The sequence below is a fragment of the Engystomops pustulosus genome, unplaced genomic scaffold, assembly GCF_040894005.1.
Source record: "Engystomops pustulosus unplaced genomic scaffold, aEngPut4.maternal MAT_SCAFFOLD_710, whole genome shotgun sequence".
NCBI classification, from domain to species: domain Eukaryota; kingdom Metazoa; phylum Chordata; class Amphibia; order Anura; family Leptodactylidae; genus Engystomops; species Engystomops pustulosus.
In genome coordinates, this window is record NW_027285589.1 from 188 (window position 1) to 17,943 (window position 17,756).

At 52.5% G+C, this 17,756-nt stretch overlaps 1 protein-coding gene across 1 annotated transcript in view; it reads right to left on the reverse strand.

Annotated features, from left to right (window-relative positions):
* Window positions 1-332: 332 nt before the first annotated feature.
* The window catches only part of LOC140112350 (dynein beta chain, ciliary-like), a gene marked incomplete at its 3' end in the record, with an annotated part of 32,021 nt that continues 14,597 nt past the window's right edge, over window positions 333-17,756 (reverse strand). Inside the window, exon 4 of the mRNA XM_072132461.1 lies at window positions 333-529. Within this exon, the coding sequence (XP_071988562.1) occupies window positions 333-529 (197 nt within the window). The remainder of the gene's footprint in view (window positions 530-17,756) is intronic.

The window sequence follows — 17,756 nt, forward strand, 5'->3', positions numbered from 1 at the left end:
TAGTGGATAGACCCCCACAGTGATGTCACATTCTAGTGGATAGACCCCACAGTGATGTCACATTCTAGTGGAGAGACCCCCACAGTGATGTCACATTCTAGTGGAGAGACCCCACAGTGATGTGTCACCTTCGCTCTCGGGGTCAGTGGTGGTCCCAGAGATCACACCCCCTACTTTTATGATAGGGAAATACATGCAGGTTTGTAACAAAATTCACAACCAAATCAGCATCAAAACTTGCAAATTACTTGCCCGTGACATGATTTGATGCAGATTTGGTAGTGGATTTTGGAGCTGGTCCTGGGTTTAGATTAGAGGAGACGCTTACTTACTTCTTGTCGCCCTCGTAGTCGATGTACTCCACTTTCTCGGAGCCTGAAGGCAGCGGCAGCAGCGTCTTCCCCCGCACCTGCCCGGACATTACAAAGGTGCAGCTCTTCAGGTTACTGACGTGGCGCATGACGTCCTGCGACACCACGTGTGGCCACGTCTGATGGTTCTTCTGATTTGCCAAGACGGGGACGATGACCTGCGAGGAGAAGATGGAAAGGGACGTTATCTTCACAGAACATTACACTGTACTGCAGGGGTCACGGGGGCCCTCACCCAGCTTTCCCAGGACACATTCTAGTGATTTCTACCTGTTGCTGTTATAACTCTAGACCCGCCTCTACAGTCTCAGGTGTGAAAGCAATGTGTTAGCACAAGTTCAGGTCACAGCTCTCTCCCAATCCCTAAACTGGGACATAGCTATAATAATCGCAGCCTCCATCAGACACAGTATAAGCTCGGTCTCCTTAGGCTCTTACGTCCCAGCCCCTCACCCATCACATACAGGGCCACCCATTATTTGTAGGTTACATAAATGTCATCTCCGGCTGGAGGTTTGTAAATAAAAGCGATGATAAAGACAAATGAATCGTATGATTGTAATTAATTAAACGCCGCGCATCCACCAGTCCATAAGAAACACATTTATATCCATTTTTCATGTCACGCTGCGGCTGGAGAAGAAACAACTAAGAATCTGATTGTATCTGCTCCGATGTGCGGCAGAGGAGACACAGAACCAGAACCATCCACCAGGAGGAAGATACGCAGAGCAATACTGCCCTCTAGTGCTCACCCCTGGGAGGACACCCATGTCATGTAAGTACACTGGGCGCATTACTAAGGGCCGGCACCAGTTTTCTGTCTGACTTTGCACGTTTTTCAGAGTATACTACTTGTACAGGTATATAAGAAGCTATTCTTCATGCAACACAAATGTCATCACTGTAATGGGCGTCCCGATGCAGCAGAAGTGTGTGGCAAGCCATATGCTAAAGGCGCACCAAAAGAAAGTGACTGCACCACCAGCAGCAGAATAGTGAGTGCAGCTCTGGGAGCTTATTTACTAAGGGGCGTGCTACTCACGTTCGTCGAAATGTTAACAGTTTTCAAGATTAGCGCCGCTGGGAGAGGTATTTAACGAGGGTTTGTGCTGAGATTGTGTTGCACGCGATCAGATTTTGGAGCAGCTGCACTGGCTTCCATGCGACAGAAATTTGGGGGTGGGCTGGACAATCTGACTGATACGGACTGAGCGCAGGATTTAAGATTCAAATTGTGTCGCAAGCCAAGCACTTACATGCACCAGGAAGAAGAAGGTGAACTCCGGGGACCTGAGCAGGGAAGCGACACATGCAGGATATCGGGTGCACGATCTTAGTGACTCCCCGCACAGCGCATTATACACGGACAATGCACTTACATGCACCAGGAAGAAGAAGGTGAACTCCGGGGACCTGAGCGGGGAAGCGACACATGCAGGATATCGGGCGCAGGATCTTAGTGACTCCCCGCACAGCGCATTATACACGGACAATGCACATACCTGCACCAGGAAGAAGAAGGGGAACTCCAGGGACCTGAGCGGGGAAGCGACACATGCAGGATATCGGGTGCACGATCTTAGTGACTCCCCGCACAGTGCATTATACACGGACAATGCACTTACATGCACCAGGAAGAAGAAGGTGAACTCCGGGGACCTGAGTGGGGAAGCCACACATGCAGGATATCGGGCGCACGATCTTAGTGACTCCTCGCACAGCGCATTATACACGGACAATGCACTTACATGCACCAGGAAGAAGAAGGTGAACTCCAGGGACCTGAGCGGGGAAGCGACACATGCAGGATATCGGGTGCAGGATCTTAGTGACTCCCCGCACAGCGCATTATACACGGACAATGCACTTACATGCACCAGGAAGAAGAAGGTGAACTCCGGGGACCTGAGCGGGGAAGCGACACATGCAGGATATCGGGTGCAGGATCTTAGTGACTCCCCGCACAGCGCATTATACACGGACAATGCACTTACATGCACCAGGAAGAAGAAGGTGAACTCCGGGGACCTGAGCGGGGATGCGACACATGCAGGATATCGGGGCACGATCTTAGTGACTCTCCGCACAGCACATTATACACGGACAATGCACTTACATGCACCAGGAAGAAGAAGGTGAACTCCTGGGACCTGAGCGGGGAAGCGACACATGCAGGATATCGGGCACACAATCTTAGTGACTCCCCGCACAGCGCATTATACACGGACAATGCACTTACATGCACCAGGAAGAAGAAGGTGAACTCCAGGGACCTGAGCGGGGAAGCGACACATGCAGGATATCGGGCGCAGGATTTTAGTGACTCCCTGCACAGCGCATTATACATGGACAATGCACTTACATGCACCAGGAAGAAGAAGGTGAACTCCAGGGACCTGAGCGGGGAAGCGACACATGCAGGATATCGGATGCACGATCTTAGTGACTCCCCGCACAGCGCATTATACACGGACAATGCACTTACATGCACCAGGAAGAAGAAGGTGAACTCCAGGGACCTGAGCGGGGAAGTGACACATGCAGGATATCGGGCGCAGGATCTTAGTGACTCCCCGCACAGCGCATTATACACGGACAATGCACTTACATGCACCAGGAAGAAGAAGGGGAACTCCGGGGACCTGAGCGGGGAAGCGACACATGCAGGATATCGGGTGCAGGATCTTAGTGACTCCCCGCACAGCGCATTATACACGGACAATGCACTTACATGCACCAGGAAGAAGAAGGTGAACTCCGGGGACCTGAGCGGGGAAGCGACACATGCAGGATATCGGCGCAGGATCTTAGTGACTCCCCGCACAGCGCATTATACACGGACAATGCACTTACATGCACCAGGAAGAAGAAGGGGAACTCCGGGGACCTGAGCGGGGAAGCGACACATGCAGGATATCGGCGCAGGATCTTAGTGACTCCCCGCACAGCGCATTATACACGGACAATGCACTTACATGCACCAGGAAGAAGAAGGTGAACTCCAGGGACCTGAGCGGGGAAGCGACACATGCAGGATATTTGGTGCAGGATCTTAGTGACTCCCCGCACAGCGCATTATACACGGACAATGCACTTACATGCACCAGGAAGAAGAAGGGGAACTCCTGGGACCTGAACGGGGAAGCAACACATGCAGGATATTTGGTGCAGGATCTTAGTGACTCCCCGCACAGCGCATTATACATGGACAATGCACTTACATGCACCAGGAAGAAGAAGGTGAACTCCAGGGACCTGAGCGGGGAAGCGACACATGCAGGATATCGGGTGCAGGATCTTAGTGACTCCCCGCACAGCGCATTATACACGGACAATGCACTTACATGCACCAGGAAGAAGAAGGTGAACTCCAGGGACCTGAGCGGGGAAGCGACACATGCAGGATATTTGGTGCAGGATCTTAGTGACTCCCCGCACAGCGCATTATACACGGACAATGCACTTACATGCACCGGGAACAAGATGGTGAACTCCAGGGACCTGAACGGGGAAGCGACACATGCAGGATATCGGGCGCAGGATCTTAGTGACTCCCCGCACAGCGCATTATACACGGACAATGCACTTACATGCACCAGGAAGAAGAAGGTGAACTCCAGGGACCTGAGCAGGGAAGCGACACATGCAGGATATCGGGCGCAGGATCTTAGTGACTCCCCGCACAGCACATTATACACGGACAATGCACTTACATGCACCAGGAAGAAGAAGGTGAACTCCGGGGACCTGAGCGGGGAAGCGACACATGCAGGATATCGGGTGCAGAATCTTAGTGACTCCCCGCACAGCGCATTATACACGGACAATGCACTTACATGCACCAGGAAGAAGAAGGTGAACTCCAGGGACCTGAGCGGGGAAGCGACACATGCAGGATATCGGGCACAGGATCTTAGTGACTCCCCGCACAGCGCATTATACACGGACAATGCACTTACATGCACCAGGAAGAAGAAGGTGAACTCCAGGGACCTGAGCGGGGAAGCGACACATGCAGGATATCGGGTGCAGGATCTTAGTGACTCCCCGCACAGCGCATTATACACGGACAATGCACTTACATGCACCAGGAAGAAGAAGGTGAACTCCAGGGACCTGAGCGGGGAAGCGACACATGCAGGATATCGGGCACACGATCTTAGTGACTCCCCGCACAGCGCATTATACACGGACAATGCACTTACATGCACCAGGAAGAAGAAGGTGAACTCCGGGGACCTGAGCGGGGAAGCGACACATGCAGGATATCGGGGGCACGATCTTAGTGACTCCCCGCACAGCGCATTATACACGGACAATGCACTTACATGCACCAGGAAGAAGAAGGGGAACTCCTGGGACCTGAACGGGGAAGCAACACATGCAGGATATTTGGTGCAGGATCTTAGTGACTCCCCGCACAGCGCATTATACATGGACAATGCACTTACATGCACCAGGAAGAAGAAGGTGAACTCCAGGGACCTGAGCGGGGAAGCGACACATGCAGGATATCGGGTGCAGGATCTTAGTGACTCCCCGCACAGCGCATTATACACGGACAATGCACTTACATGCACCAGGAAGAAGAAGGTGAACTCCAGGGACCTGAGCGGGGAAGCGACACATGCAGGATATTTGGTGCAGGATCTTAGTGACTCCCCGCACAGCGCATTATACACGGACAATGCACTTACATGCACCAGGAAGAAGAAGGGGAACTCCTGGGACCTGAACGGGGAAGCAACACATGCAGGATATTTGGTGCAGGATCTTAGTGACTCCCCGCACAGCGCATTATACATGGACAATGCACTTACATGCACCAGGAAGAAGAAGGTGAACTCCAGGGACCTGAGCGGGGAAGCGACACATGCAGGATATCGGGTGCAGGATCTTAGTGACTCCCCGCACAGCGCATTATACACGGACAATGCACTTACATGCACCAGGAAGAAGAAGGTGAACTCCAGGGACCTGAGCGGGGAAGCGACACATGCAGGATATTTGGTGCAGGATCTTAGTGACTCCCCGCACAGCGCATTATACACGGACAATGCACTTACATGCACCGGGAACAAGATGGTGAACTCCAGGGACCTGAACGGGGAAGCGACACATGCAGGATATCGGGCGCAGGATCTTAGTGACTCCCCGCACAGCGCATTATACACGGACAATGCACTTACATGCACCAGGAAGAAGAAGGTGAACTCCAGGGACCTGAGCAGGGAAGCGACACATGCAGGATATCGGGCGCAGGATCTTAGTGACTCCCCGCACAGCACATTATACACGGACAATGCACTTACATGCACCAGGAAGAAGAAGGTGAACTCCGGGGACCTGAGCGGGGAAGCGACACATGCAGGATATCGGGTGCAGAATCTTAGTGACTCCCCGCACAGCGCATTATACACGGACAATGCACTTACATGCACCAGGAAGAAGAAGGTGAACTCCAGGGACCTGAGCGGGGAAGCGACACATGCAGGATATCGGGCACAGGATCTTAGTGACTCCCCGCACAGCGCATTATACACGGACAATGCACTTACATGCACCAGGAAGAAGAAGGTGAACTCCAGGGACCTGAGCGGGGAAGCGACACATGCAGGATATCGGGTGCAGGATCTTAGTGACTCCCCGCACAGCGCATTATACACGGACAATGCACTTACATGCACCAGGAAGAAGAAGGTGAACTCCAGGGACCTGAGCGGGGAAGCGACACATGCAGGATATCGGGCACACGATCTTAGTGACTCCCCGCACAGCGCATTATACACGGACAATGCACTTACATGCACCAGGAAGAAGAAGGTGAACTCCGGGGACCTGAGCGGGGAAGCGACACATGCAGGATATCGGGGGCACGATCTTAGTGACTCCCCGCACAGCGCATTATACACGGACAATGCACTTACATGCACCAGGAAGAAGAAGGGGAACTCCTGGGACCTGAACGGGGAAGCAACACATGCAGGATATTTGGTGCAGGATCTTAGTGACTCCCCGCACAGCGCATTATACATGGACAATGCACTTACATGCACCAGGAAGAAGAAGGTGAACTCCGGGGACCTGAGCGGGGAAGCGACACATGCAGGATATCGGGTGCACGATCTTAGTGACTCCCCGCACAGCGCATTATACACGGACAATGCACCTCCATGCACCAGGAAGAAGATGGTGAACTCCAGGGACCTGAACGGGGAAGCGACACATGCAGGATATCGGGCGCAGGATCTTAGTGTATTGCGGCCGAGTGCATGATCGTCGGACAATGCACTTTCGGGAACTCTGAGGGACCAGGTTTGTAAATGTGCCCCAGTGACTGCACCAGCAGCAGAATAGTGAGCGCAGCTCTGAAGCACAGAGACAAGCTGTGACATTTAGCAGTGTAGATACATCATCATTATGTCGCTTTCTATTCCCTCAGACAAGTAAGCACATAATCGGTGTGAATAGCTGACAGTGGATGAATGGTCTCTGCAGGGGAGGCCTCAGGACAATGCACCGTCCCTTTGGCAACTGTACACAAACTTGTCACCACTAATGGCCTGTGCCCCTTTAACCCCTGAAATTCCAGTGAAAAACTAAAAGGCACCATAAGCCGCTTAACCCTCGAGTCAACATAGAATGTGAGCTGCGTCGCTGTGTAGTCAATAGGCTTCCTGGCAGGAGTCTTACATAAGTGAATCATATAGATGCCATATAGAGAGGGTCCCCGCGCTCAGGACCCCCATCTATCACACCAGTACAGCTCTCTGCATACTGGGGGGAACCAGATGTACCCTGATCCCCTGTTCCCCCGGACCGCAGTGACCTGCCAGGATGACCCTGACCTCCATGACCCTGACCTCACCTTGACGGTTCACCATTCAGAGCTGCCGCTGTGTGAACCTGACCTGTCAATCACCGGCAGCAAACACCTAATGACTGAACAAACATTGACCTTATGCAGTCTGATCACAGAGTGTAATTGTCTTACCCGCTAACCCTTAAACTGCTGGGCAAACATCATACACACCTCCCAGCAGGTGCTGCCCCAAGTGACTGGTGGTAATGTATGTCCTAGGGATAGAGATGGAGCTGAATACACAGCTCCCTGCTCCACCATACAGACTGTGCAGCCATCAGCTCCCTGCTCCACCATACAGACTGTGGAGCCATCAGCTCCATGCTCCATCACACAGACTGTGCAGCCATCAGCTCCCTGCTCCACCATACAGACTGTGCCGCCATCAGCTCCCTGCTCCACCATACAGACTGTGCCGCCACCAGCTCCCTGCTCCACCATACAGACTGTGCCGCCACCAGCTCCCTGCTCCACCATACAGCCTGTGCCACCATCAGCTCCCTGCTCCACCATACAGACTGTGCCACAATCAGCTCCCTGCCCCACCATACAGACTGTGCAGCCATCAGCTCCCTGCCCCACCATACAGACTGTGCAGCCATCAGCTCCCTGCTCCACCATACAGACTGTGCAGCCATCAGCTCCCTGCTCCACCATACAGACTGTGGAGCCATCAGCACGCTGCTCCACCATACAGACTGTGCAGCCATCAGCTCCATGCTCCATCACACAGCCTGTGCCACCATCAGCTCCCTGCTCCACCATACAGACTGTGGAGCCATCAGCTCCATGCTCCATCACACAGACTGTGCCACCATCAGCTCTCTGCTCCACCATACAGCCTGTGCCACCATCAGCTCCCTGCCCCACCATACAGACTGTGCAGCCATCAGCTCCCTGCCCCACCATACAGTCTGAGCAGCCATCAGCTCCCTGCTCCACCATACAGACTGTGCAGCAATCAGATCCCTGCTCCACCATGCAGACTGTGCAATCATCAGCTCCCTGCTCCACCATACAGACTGTGCAGCCATCAGCTCCCTACTCCACCGTACAGACTGTGCAGCAATCAGATCCCTGCTCCACCATGCAGACTGTGCAATCATCAGCTCCCTGCTCCACCATACAGACTGTGCAGCCATCAGCTCCCTGCTCCACCATACAGACTGTGCAGTCATCAGCTCCCTACTCCACCCTACAGACTGTGCAGCCATCAGCTCCCTGCTCCACCATACAGACTGTCCCAACCTCAGCTCCCTGCTCCACCATACAGACTGTGCCACCATCAGCTCCCTGCTCCACCATACAGACTGTGCAGTCATCAGCTCCCTGCTCCACCATACAGACTGTGCAGTCATCAGCTCCCTGCTCCACCATGCAGACTGTGCAGTCATCAGCTCCCTGCTCCACCCTACAGACTGTGCAGCCATCAGCTCCCTAGTCCACCATACAGACTGTCCCACCCTCAGCTCCCTGCTCCACCATACAGATTGTGCCGCCATCAGCTCCCTGCTCCACCATACAGACTGTCCAACCCTCAGCTCCCTGCTCCACCATACAGACTGTGCCACCATCAGCTCCCTGCTCCACAACACAGACTGTGCCGCCATCAGCTCCCTGCTCCACCATACAGACTGTGCAGCCACCAGCTCCCTACTCCACCATACAGACTGTGCAGCAATCAGCTCCCTGCTCCACCATACAGACTGTGCAGTCATCAGCTCCCTGCTCCACCATACAGACTGTGCCGCCATCAGCTCCCTGCTCCACCATACAGACTCTCCAACCCTCAGCTCCCTGCTCCACCATACAGACTGTCCAACCCTCAGCTCCCTGCTCCACCACACAGACTGTGCCACCATCAGCTCCCAGCTCCACCATACAAACTGTGCAGCCATCAGCTCCGTGCTGTGCCGCCATCAGCTCCCTGCTCCACCATACAGACTGTCAAACCCTCAGCTCCCTGCTCCACCATACAGACTGTGCAGCAATCAGATCCCTGCTCCACCATGCAGACTATGCAGTCATCAGCTCCCTGCTCCACCATACAGACTGTGCAGTCATCAGCTCCCTACTCCACCCTACAGACTGTGCAGCCATCAGCTCCCTACTCCGCCCTACAGACTGTGCAGCCGTCAGCTCTCTGCTCCACCATGCAGACTGTGCAGTGATCAGCTTCCTGCTCCACCATACAGACTGTGCCACCCTCAGCTCCCTGCTCCACCATACAGACTGTGCAGCCATCAGCTCCCTGCTCCACCATAAGACTGTGCCACCCTCAGCTCCCTGCTCCACCATACAGACTGTGCAGCCATCAGCTCCCTGCTCCACCATACAGACTGTGCAGCCATCAGCTCCCTGCTCCACCATACAGACTGTGGAGCCATCAGCACGCTGCTCCACCATACAGACTGTGCAGCCATCAGCTCCCTGCTCCATCATACAGACTGTGCAGCCATCAGCTCCCTGCTCCACCATACAGACTGTGCAGCCACCAGCTCCCTACTCCACCATACAGACTGTGCAGCAATCAGCTCCCTGCTCCACCATACAGCCTGTGCAGCCATCAGCTCCCTGCTCCACCATACAGACTGTCCAACCCTCAGCTCCCTGCTCCACCATACAGACTGTGCCACCATCAGCTCCCTGCTCCACAATACAGACTGTGCCACCATCAGCTCCCTGCTCCACCATACAAACTGTGGAGCCATCAGCTCCCTGCTGTGCCGCCATCAGCTCCCCGCTCCACCATACAGACTGTCCAACCCTCAGCTCCCTGCTCCACCAAACAGACTGTGCCGCCATCAGCTCCCTGCTCCACCATACAGACTGTGCAGCCATCAGCTCCCTACTCCACCATACAGATTGTGCCGCCATCAGCTCCCTGCTCCACCATACAGACTGTCCAACCCTCAGCTCCCTGCTCCACCATACAGATTGTGCAGCCATCAGCTCCCTGCTCCAACATGCAGACTGTGACGCCATCAGCTCCCTGCTCTACCATACAGACTATGCAGTCATCAGCTCCCTGCTCCACCATACAGACTGTGCAGCCATCAGCTCCTTGCTCCACCATACAGACTGTGCAGTCATCAGCTCCCTGCTCCACCATACAGACTGTGCAGTCATCAGCTCCTTGCTCCACCATACAGACTGTGCAGTCATCAGCTCCCTGCTCCACCATACAGACTGTGCAGTCATCAGCTCCCTGCTCCACCATACAGACTGTGCAGTCATCAGCTCCCTGCTCCACCATACAGACCGTCCCACCCTCAGCTCCCTGCTCCACCATAAAGATTGTGCAGCCATCAGCTCCATGCTCCACCATACAGACTGTGCCTCCATCAGCTCCCTGCTCCACCATACAAACTGTGCAGTCATCAGCTCCTTGCTCCACCATACAGACTGTGCCACCATCAGCTTCATGCTCCACCATACAGACTGTCCCACCCTCAGCTCCCTGCTCCACCATACAGACTGTCCCACCATCAGCTCCCTGCTCAACCATACAGACTGTGCCTCCATCAGCTCCCTACTCCACCATACAGACTGTGCAGCCATCAGCTCCCTGCTCCACCATACAGACTGTGCAGCCATCAGCTCCCTGCTCCACCATACAGATTGTGCCGCCATCAGCTCCCTGCTCCACCATACAGAATGTGCCTCCATCAGCTCCCTACTCCACCATACAGACTGTGCCACCATCAGCTCCCTGCTCCACCATACAGACTGTCCCACCCTCAGCTCCCTGCTCCACCATACAGACTGTCCCACCATCAGCTCCCTGCTCAACCATACAGACTGTGCCTCCGTCAACTCCCTACTCCACCATACAGACTGTGCAGCCATCAGCTCCCTGCTCCACCATACAGACTGTGCAGCCATCAGCTCCCTGCTCCACCATACACATTGTGCCGCCATCAGCTCCCTGCTCCACCATACAGACTGTGCAGTCATCAGCTCCCTGCCCCACCATACAGACTGTGCAGCCATCAGCTCCCTGCTCCACCATACAGACTGTGCCGCCATCAGCTCCTTGCTCCACCATACAGACTGTGCAGTCATCAGCTCCCTGCTCCACCATACAGACTGTGCAGTCATCAGCTCCCTGCTCCACCATACAGACTGTCCCACCCTCAGCTCCCTGCTCCACCATACAGACTGTCCCACCCTCAGCTCCCTGCTCCACAATACAGACTGTGCCACCCTCAGCTCCCTGCTCCACCATACAGACTGTGCAGCCATCAGCTCCCTGCTCCACCATACAGACTGTCCCACCCTCAGCTCCCTGCTCCACCATACAGACTGTGCCTCCATCAGCTCCCTACTTCACCATACAGACTGTGCAGTCATCAGCTCCCTGCTCCACCATACAAACTGTGCAGTCATCAGCTCCCTGCTCAATCATACAAACTGTGCAGCCATCAGCTCCCTGCTCCACCATACAGACTGTCCCACCCTCAGCTCCCTGCTCCACCATACAGACTCTGCTGCCATCAGCTCCCTGCTCCACCATACAGACTGTCCCACCCTCAGCTCCCTGCTCCACCATACAAACTGTGCAGCCATCAGCTCCCTGCTCCACCATACAGACTGTGCAGTCATCAGCTCCCTGCTCCACCATACAAACTGTGCAGTCATCAGCTCCCTGCTCCACCATACAGACTGTGCAGCCATCAGCTCCCTGCTCCACCATACAGACTGTCCCACCCTCAGCTCCCTGCTCCACCATACAGACTGTGCCTCCACCAGCTCCCTACTTCACCATACAGACTGTGCAGTCATCAGCTCCCTGCTCCACCATACAAACTGTGCAGTCATCAGCTCCCTGCTCAATCATACAAACTGTGCAGCCATCAGCTCCCTGCTCCACCATACAGACTGTCCCACCCTCAGCTCCCTGCTCCACCATACAGACTCTGCTGCCATCAGCTCCCTGCTCCACCATACAGACTGTCCCACCCTCAGCTCCCTGCTCCACCATACAAACTGTGCAGCCATCAGCTCCCTGCTCCACCATACAGACTGTCCCACCCTCAGCTCCCTGCTCCACCATACAAACTGTGCAGCCATCAGCTCCCTGCTCCACCATACAGACTGTCCCACCCTCAGCTCCCTGCTCCACCATACAAACTGTCCCAACCTCAGCTCCCTGCTCCACCATACAGACTGTGCAGCCATCAGCTCCCTGCTCCACCATACAAACTGTGCAGCCATCAGCTCCCTGCTCCACCATACAGACTGTCCCACCCTTAGCTCCCTGCTCCACCATACAAACTGTGCAGCCATCAGCTCCCTGCTCCACCATACAGACTGTGCAGCCATCAGCTCCCTGCTCCACCATACAAACTGTGCAGCCATCAGCTCCCTGCTCCACCATACAGACTGTCCCACCCTTAGCTCCCTGCTCCACCATACAGACTGTGCAGCCATCAGCTCCCTGCTCCACCATACAGACTGTCCCACCCTCAGCTCCCTGCTCCACCATACAAACTGTGCAGCCATCAGCTCCCTGCTCCACCATACAGACTGTCCCACCCTCAGCTCCCTGCTCCACCATACAGACTGTGCCTCCATCAGCTCCCTACTTCACCATACAGACTGTGCAGTCATCAGCTCCCTGCTCCACCATACAAACTGTGCAGTCATCAGCTCCCTGCTCAATCATACAAACTGTGCAGCCATCAGCTCCCTGCTCCACCATACAGACTGTCCCACCCTCAGCTCCCTGCTCCACCATACAGACTCTGCTGCCATCAGCTCCCTGCTCCACCATACAGACTGTCCCACCCTCAGCTCCCTGCTCCACCATACAAACTGTGCAGCCATCAGCTCCCTGCTCCACCATACAGACTGTCCCAACCTCAGCTCCCTGCTCCACCATACAGACTGTGCAGCCATCAGCTCCCTGCTCCACCATACAAACTGTGCAGCCATCAGCTCCCTGCTCCACCATACAGACTGTCCCACCCTCAGCTCCCTGCTCCACCATACAAACTGTCCCAACCTCAGCTCCCTGCTCCACCATACAGACTGTGCAGCCATCAGCTCCCTGCTCCACCATACAAACTGTGCAGCCATCAGCTCCCTGCTCCACCATACAGACTGTGCAGCCATCAGCTCCCTGCTCCACCATACAGACTGTCCCACCCTTAGCTCCCTGCTCCACCATACAAACTGTGCAGCCATCAGCTCCCTGCTCCACCATACAGACTGTGCAGCCATCAGCTCCCTGCCCCACCATACAGACTGTGCAGCCATCAGCTCCCTGCTCCACCATACAGACTGTCCCACCCTCAGCTCCCTGCTCCACCATACAAACTGTGCAGCCATCAGCTCCCTGCTCCACCATACAGACTGTGCAGCCATCAGCTCCCTGCTCCACCATACAGATTGTGCAGCCATCAGCTCCCTGCTCCACCATACAGACTGTGGAGCCATCAGCTCCCTGCTCCACCATACAAACTGTGCAGCCATCAGCTCCCCGCTCCACCATATTTGAATCATGAATTTGGAGCCCCCCCTGCACCATTTTTTTTGGTGCACTTTATTCATGCTACAAAATTGTGGAGAGCGTCAGTGGTAAATGTAGCGCACAGTCCGACCAAGCAGTAACAGACGCTTTAGGCGGCGTTCACGCGTTGCGTTTTGTTTGCGTTAACACGTGCATTTTCGAACGCATCGCAACAGCTGAGAAGAGGAGATTCGCCCAATTAAAGCAAAGTTAACGCCTGCGTGAACAAACCCATGTTTTGACATGATATTAACACATGCGTTTACGTCAACACAATGCTGACAGCAATGTAATTAGACAGATCTCTTTGAAACCGCACGTCTTAACGAAACGTGTGAATGCAGCCTAAGATGCAGATAGTTTCTGTCTTGTCGGACACAAAACTGGCGCAGACACTTTAATAAATGTGCGCCAGTTCATCTACATCCAATCAGAAGAGCCAGTTACATAAACTCACTGCCACTTCATTCTAAAGTTTCCCCCATTTCCCAGAATTCTTCTTGCTGTCAGTGAATGGAAACATTTGTATTTGTACACAGAATCTGAATATTTGCATCTGCTATCAATCCTCTATGTATCTCCTGCCATGTATACAAAGCTATCATTACCTGCCCTGCTCACACAGGTGAAGTTTTGTTACTATGTATCAGTTAGGACACTATACCAGATTGTTCTACACATTCCAGGTTCCTCTTTTATCAATAACATGTCGCTGTGTCAGTCTTCGCTGACATTCTGGATTTGAGTTCATGAAGAAGGCAGAGCAGGATGAACAGTGTTACAGATCCCTGCCAGGATGGGCCGTGACCCCAAGAACCCCCTTTATGGCTGGCACCGGGCACTTGATGTCATTCAATCCCGGACGGTTCTGTAGTAACGCAGCGACCCGTTCTCACAGTGATGCCAAGGAGCCCCGGAGCCGGGGTGAGAGGTAACCGGAGCCCTCCTTTATTATAATATCAGCCATTGTCTCTGCTTTTATTTTAATCCATTAATAGGATGTGATGTATAAAGCGGCAGGAGGGCGCCGAGGCCGTAACAACCTGCATTATTCATCTTGTACCAGAATGGGCGCAGGATATGCAGAACCAGGGGTGAGCAGGTCGAGCACTGGGTCAGTGATCAGGGACTACATGGGAACCAGTTACTAATACAGATCCCTGCACGCTCTGAACCTGCATTATTAATGATCTGGCTATGTGTCAGTCTATACTGTCATGCTGGAATCTTATTCATGCACTGAAAAAAAATTTGTAGCCCAGATTCGGGCCCATAGGCCTCCTGCAGGCGGCCATATTTGATCAGTGTAATAGTGACTGGATGTCGGCTGGGACCTAGGACCCCGGGGTTATGATGCTGACATATGGTGCACATTACACGTCTGTATGAGACCATGGAATGATGGGAATAAAAAATCTGAAAAAATTGGATAAATGAATGGCTACACATGGGCACTAGGTATAAGGATACATATACGTGTCCTCTGCCTGATACACAGGACCAAAACCTCAGCCACTGGGGGCGCGACACTGAAGATTCATGGGATAAATCAGGTCACTGTCATTGACCAGCCTATAGACTGCTTTCTATAAAACAGCGCCTCCCCTGGGGAAAAATGTGCTATTACAACTCAGAATTATCAAGCGGATTTGAGACCCCACACATCACAAGAGCAGGGGGGGTCCAATGGGGTCCGAGAAACTTCCACCTGACCCCTCATTGCTCCCCAAAAGCATCTCCATATAGATGAAGGGAGCAAAACGGACATGCACGCTCGTCTCTTCACGGGAAACGACGAGTGGTCCGAAGGACGTACCACAGACCCCCCCGTTCTCGTGATCTGTGGGGGTCTCATCACTTAGGGTGAAGACACACATGGCGTTTTTGGGCCGTTTTTACTAAGTGTGTTTTCAGATCGTTAAAAACGCATGCGTTAAAAAACGCATCCGTTTTTTGAAAACGCATGCGTTTTTGTCCGTTTTTTCGAAATTGTGCACTGAAAAACGGACAAAAATGCATGCGTTTTTAAAAAACTGATGCGTTTTTTAAAGCATGCGTTTTTAACGATCTGAAAACGCACTTAGTAAAAACGGCCCAAAAACGCCATGTGTGTCTTCACCCTTAGGCCCCACCAATCAGCAGGTTAGGCCCTATTCCATGGAGAAGGCTTAACTTGCTGTTTTGTGGGAAAATCCCTTTAATTTGTAAGGGCTGAGCTGTAATACCACGCAAAACCTACACCCAGGTGTGGCGCTATTTTTATAAAGAAAGCAGCCATGTTTTTTAATTACTAGACAACCCCTTTAATGCATCCAAGGTCACAACACATACTGAACCCTGAATTTAGATGGCACCATTCAGGGTAGTGTCCCCCAGAGGCATTGATCCTACAGGAGGATCAAGAATTGTGCTGCTGCGTCACTGTAACAAACCATCAGCTGTGTGAATCATGTAAATGGAGCCTTAAAGGGATTGTCAATTATCCTAAGGAGTGCTGCGCTCTCTTCATTTTACTTGTCACTGCCTCAATAATCTTAGACAAAATTAGTAAATCAGCCCCATTGTTTCAATTATTCTCCACCTACAAGATCTCTGCTTGCTGTTAGTGAATGGAAACATAATTTTACCTATATAGTGAGGTTCCTTACCCTCCTCTGAGTGACGTTGCCTCAGTGAAAGGTGATCGGATCTCTGCAACAATCTGCAGCGAGTGAATATACACTTATATACAGGAATCCTCTTGTCTCGGGTATTAAAGGGGGTGTCTGGAGGTCGGAAAATATGTCCACTTACATCCAAGCAATTCTTCTCTCCTTACCATGGATAGTGCATGGTATTACGACTAAGCTCCATTCGTCTCTATACGGCTGAGATGCAATACCAGCACCAGCCATGCTCTGGAGTGGCGCTGTTTTTAGAAGAAAGCAGGACAATCCCTTTAATGACAAAGCCTCCGGACATATGTGAGACCAACAACTATACTGAAAACAGAGGCGCCCTGACACCCCATCCTGTAGGCCCAGCATGCTGCCGGCTCCTCATTCACTTCTATGGGAGAGACACAAGTAGCTGATGCTGTTTGCTTGACTGTTTTTGGGCACCCAGCAATCTTATCATGTGGTCAGGCCACGCGTGGTCCGTGTCACAGACTGACAATGATAGAACGCTTCAGCTCTAATAAATATCCTATCTGACGAGATCAGGTCAGTCTTTTGCATGTAAACAATATTTCCATTCACTGACAGGAAGCAGGAATCTTGAAAATGGAGAGGAAATCAGAACACTGAGCCTATAGGAAACTACAGAACCTTTCATGATACTGTGACCCATGTTGTTCTCGCATCTCTGTGCTCCAGTTTTCATTGATTTCTGGGCTGTAATTTTTGCAGTGTTTTGTCCAATTTTTGCAAAAATCACAAAACGGCGTGAAATGACTGCGCAGTGTGAACAGAGCCTGAGGTCCCTGTGTCACGTTCAAGGTCAAGGTGTTATACTGGGATCTGTCAGGGCGCGTTCATACGTTGCGTTTTGGTTGCGTTTGAAACGCATATACAACAGCTGGTAATTTGCCTAATTACATTACCGTTTACGTTTGTAAACGCAATGTTATCGCATGCGTTAACAAAACGCATGTGTTAACGCTTCGTTGTAATTAGGCAAATCACCTCTCCTCAGCTGTTGTATATGCGTTTCAAACGCAATGAAAACGCAGGTCAAAACGCAACGTGTGAACGCGCCCTCAAAGTTGGAGGAGCAAAGTTTTAGGCTACGTGCACACATTGCAGATTGTCATGCGGAAAAGGTGCATTAAATATGTGTGGTTTTTTTTTGTATTTGTGTTATTTGTAGTGCATTTTAGATGCAGATTTACGTGCGTTTTTTTTTCTACATGTTTTTTTTTTTTTTGTTTTTTACCTGCTTTGTTTCACCTGATCATTTCAAGCTTAAACCTGCATCATATCCGTGTCATGGTGCAGATTCGATGCAGATTTTCACATGCAAATAG